Source organism: Antrostomus carolinensis, unplaced genomic scaffold, assembly GCF_000700745.2.
Source record: "Antrostomus carolinensis isolate BGI_N321 unplaced genomic scaffold, ASM70074v2 scaffold9171, whole genome shotgun sequence".
NCBI classification, from domain to species: domain Eukaryota; kingdom Metazoa; phylum Chordata; class Aves; order Caprimulgiformes; family Caprimulgidae; genus Antrostomus; species Antrostomus carolinensis.
In genome coordinates, this window is record NW_010296281.1 from 6559 (window position 1) to 10936 (window position 4378).

General features: G+C 37.2%; 1 protein-coding gene across 1 annotated transcript; it reads right to left on the bottom strand.

Moving 5' to 3' along the window:
- Window positions 1-1317: 1317 nt before the first annotated feature.
- Window positions 1318-4372, bottom strand: EXOSC3 (exosome component 3). Its single transcript, XM_010178228.2, has 4 exons — window positions 4354-4372; window positions 4123-4272; window positions 3096-3247; window positions 1318-1601 (listed from the first exon to the last, which is right to left on the bottom strand). The coding sequence occupies exons 3-4, from the start codon at window positions 3200-3202 to the stop codon at window positions 1400-1402; spliced, it is 309 nt and encodes a 102-aa protein (XP_010176530.2). The 5' UTR covers window positions 3203-3247; window positions 4123-4272; window positions 4354-4372; the 3' UTR covers window positions 1318-1399.
- Between the last annotated feature and the right edge of the window lie 6 nt (window positions 4373-4378).

Here is a 4378-nt window from a genome sequence, read left to right on the forward strand (position 1 = left end):
AGGTTTTGAATGTCTCCAGAGAAGGAGACTCCACAACCTCCCTGGGCAGCCTGTTCCAGTGCTCTGGCACCCTCACCGTAAAGAAGTTTCTTCTCAAGTTTAAGCAGAACCTCCTGTGTTCCAGCTTACACCCATTGCCCCTTGTCCTACCATTGGTTGTCACCGAGAAGAGCCTGGCTCCATCCTCGTGACACTCACCCTTTATATATTTATAAACACGAATGAGGTCGCCCTCAGTCTCCCCTTCTCCAAGCTAAAGAGACCCAGCTCCCTCAGCCTTTCCTCATAAGGGAGATGCTCCACTCCCTTAATCATCTTGGTGGCTCTGCGCTGGACTCTCTCCTACTTAAACAGCTGCAAAGTAATTCACTCGGTACATACAGTCAAACTTTTCTCCCACAGGAAGCAGTTATCAGTAATTCCCCTTCCACTACTCCAGGGTTCTTTTTCTCTCTCAAAAGAACAGTGGTAAACTATCCACATATAAAAATAGACTGACAGCTTATCCTTCCCAGGACAGCATTTCCTCTATATGCATGTGAAGAACCAATACACAATGAAGCCTAATATAGCTTTTTTCACAAATGCTGATTTTGTTAAACATGAAGCAAAGCTATAGGGAATCTTCATGCTGTAACTAAAGAAACTAAATGTAAAATGTCTAAAATTGAGAAACACATGGCTACTGGTGCAGCACTCTACCTAATCTCTAGTCAAAAAGCACTTAACATTGCTGTAAGTTTATTCTTTACCTCCACGCACCATCAAGCCTCCTGAATGTTCATACCAAAGTTATGCGTTAATCACTTCCTTAATACTACTAGGCAAGTTATCTTTTAGGGAAAGTATTAAGGTCACTGTGGCTATATGTTGGATCTTGTCTGATCATTTCCCTTAATCACCCTTTGATTATTTTATGCTAAGCCCTGTAATTATTTTATGGTATTCTCCACCTGCGTTTCTATTCTGAAATTTTGTGAAACATTAAATAATAACCTCTCGTAACAGTATAAATAGAGCACCTGACCTGCAGTATACTTTCCGCTACCCCAAGTAAACATGTATCGTTTGAAGTTTTAATATTAATGAAGGCTAAAAAAAGAAATACATGCAGTTTACAAATCGAGCAGTTCTCTTACACAAGACTTAAGTAGTCAGACCTCAAAACTCAGAGCTAATAGAAGCTTTTAGGGACCGTCTCCACATCAGTCAGAAAATTCATAAACAGGGTGTCATAATCACAAAAGTAAGTAAAAACAAAGTTCCTAAACAAGACAAACTGAAGAATAACAAAAGTCTTGTACTTAATTTTAAAAATGGCTTTTAATATAAATCTGAATACAAAAATAACCAAAACACCCTACAGTCATTGCAGACAAATCCTCAATATTTTCTCTTATCAATTCCCAGACAATTTGGCAAGCGCTTGTTTTCTCTGTACTGCAGTCATATACTCAGAGGCTTCCAAAATATTTACTATAATTAAAGTCTGTTGAACTGTTTTTGCTTTTACCCATATTCTTCCATTCATTCCCAGCACCAGCTCAAACGGGTAAAGTTGTGAGAGCTCCTGAATTATTTCACATTTGGGAGCCAAGAGTCTGTAAACAAGATTAAAAAGAGTCAGAGGGAGAAGTAAGTGCTCACATTTGAGAGATACTGCATTATTATCAATCAATAACTAAACTGAAGTACTAGTGTTATGGGAACTATTAAAACAACACCGAAAGGTAAGATGATCAAATTGCATATGCATTCAAAATAACAATGCAGTATCATATTTTTAATTACCCTCTCACATAAAATATATGCACCTAAAAAAAATAGGACAACTTGTGAATTGCCATCTTTTTCTAATTAGATTCAGAAGTAATATCTGACAAATTTACAGTGAATTTATACTTTTATAATAATTCTCTAATTCAATAAATTCTAGAACTACACTGTTTGACAAAGTGACATTTTTTAAGTCTTGCTATTTATAAATTTGACACGAGAGTTAAAGATGTGTCTTTCAAAACATTAGTTCCCTTCAGGAGACAATATTAACAGCAGTAAACATAATATTTTCTTTTTATTATGTGACAGCATACTGAGAAATAAAAGCATCAAGAATATTGCAATCCATCTAGGATAAATCAAGCTTTCAACAGGCTTTCTCAAAGAAGAAACAAACGTATCAGGATTTAATAGTTTACTTGTAATATATCATTATTTCTTTACTTGCACACAGACAGTATTTGGAAAACAAACTGACTGCAAAAATATTTGCATCAGTTCACACTGACTTCTGATGGGACATGTAAACCAGACAAATCATTACTTAAAAATCCAGGTATGAAATAGCTGCACTGCATCTCCAGATTGCTTTTCCAAAAAAAACAATAAAAAACCCCCAAACAAACAAAAAAAAAATCCACCCAAAAGTAACAAAGCTTGACTATCATTTAGCCCAATAATTCAGTATTCTTTGATAGTCACAAAAGTCTTGTATTTACATCCACATAAGTAACTCCAAAGTTCACAGTATATTTAAAAGCTTATGAAACAGTTCCTGGATTAACATGTCAGTTTTAAATGAAAATTCCACAATTGTTTTATCTGTATCCTTATTTCCACTGCAATTTATTTTCCTCTGGAAGTCAGAAAGTAACGTGTATTGATGTAGAAAGACCACTTTAATCAGCTGTCAGCCAAATTTACATCCCCCACTATTCCATTAAGGAGAAAAAAAGACAGTAAGCATTTCTAAATTTTAAATTCCAAGGTAACTAGTTACATACCTGAAACCCCAGCTTGAATGTTTGACTTCCCCAGGTCAACAGTTTTATTTTCCATACTGCCTTGGCCACCACATCACTTTTTTTAAACAGGTCACAGAACACCATATAGAAGAGCATCTAAACCTCTTACGGGGGAAAATGCTCCTTCTATGTCAAAATCCATACTCTATTAAGTAAAAGTGGTAAAAATGCACTAAAACAATTACACGCTCTGATTAACAAATTGTCTATGCTGCTCAGAGAAAACACTTACACAAATACTACCCACCATATTACATGTTAGTATAACTACTTACTTTTCTTGGTACTTACTTTCTTATTAGACCTAAGGAAACTTTAAAGAGGAAGCCATCTTGTCCAATTATTCCCATTCCACTTGATCTTCCACTGCTATCTATACAGACCATCTCTGGTTCCATGTCTTTATTTGCTACAAGGAACTGACCATAAATAAGATCTCCCACCTAAACAAAGCAGTGTCAAAAGGCAAAAGTAGTAAAGATCATTCTGCACATTTGTAAGAAATACTCAGTTGATAAAGACACTCTCACAAGGCCACAAAATAGTTTTAAAATACTGGTGATAGAAAAATGAACTACTATAACAGGAATTTTAAAGTTTTTTTCTTCTACTAAAGGCAACATCTTCTAGGAACAATTATTTTGCATTCCTACTAGAATGTGAAAGATATGAAAAAAGTACAGAATTTCATTTCATGGAGTATTCTTCTTTTCTTTTTTAAACACTAAACATGAATTCCTCTTTCTTTAGACTTTAAGGGTATTAAAAGTCTAAATAACCTGTTCTTGTAATAATTTATCAGGACAACAACAACATAATAATAAAATCACACTAACCTATTTTGTTTCACAGTCCATTTTTACATTAAGATGGTATTTCAATTGACTGCAGGACCCGTGGCATGCATGTGCCACACAATCTTATTAAAAAAACATTTTCTACCAGTATCAAATGCTGTGAAGCCTTGTTTTAAAACCTTAACTTCACAGTGCCTCTCTGGATGCACATCACTCATCAACTGCATCTACTGCTGGCAGTACTATGGGAAAGTCAAAATGCAAGGAATGAAAAAGTCTGCCATCTGACAGATACCAAACCGCACTAGTTACACGTTAAGAAACCTCAGAAAGCCCACAGCCTAACTGTGCAAAAGCCTCCAAGGAGGGCAACAGTGAAACCACTGCAAACATACCTGCACTCTTCCTCTTACGTGCGGCCTTCTAAAAATACCTTTTACTAAGAAAAACTACTAAAAGGTAATGGAAGCACCACCAAGGGACATGGCTAAAGCGTTACCTCCAATACACAAGCGCATTACCTGCACATTGGGCCTGTTCCTCTTCGTGGCGCCTTCAAAGGCCAAGTAGGACAGAGACGCCTGCTCGCTCCCACCGACGTCCAGTTTAAACACGTCTCCCGCTTTGGCCGTCACGATTCCTATTACGTGGTCGCCCTTCACCGGAACATACTGCAAAGGGGGTTGGGGGACACAGAGGTCAAGCAAGCGCCCACAAAGCAGGGGTCCCGTCCCGTCCCGCCGCGCCCTTACCCGCTTCTGCTGCGAGTCCACCCAG

Coding starts and splice junctions, on each gene's coding strand:
- EXOSC3 (XM_010178228.2), bottom strand. CDS start 3,202: ATGGAACCAGAGATGGTCTGTATAGATAGCAGTGGAAGATCAAGTGGA. Junction 1,602..3,095: donor TCCTTAGGTCTAATAAGAAA/GTAAGTACCAAG, acceptor TCTTGTTTACAG/ACTCTTGGCTCCCAAATGTG.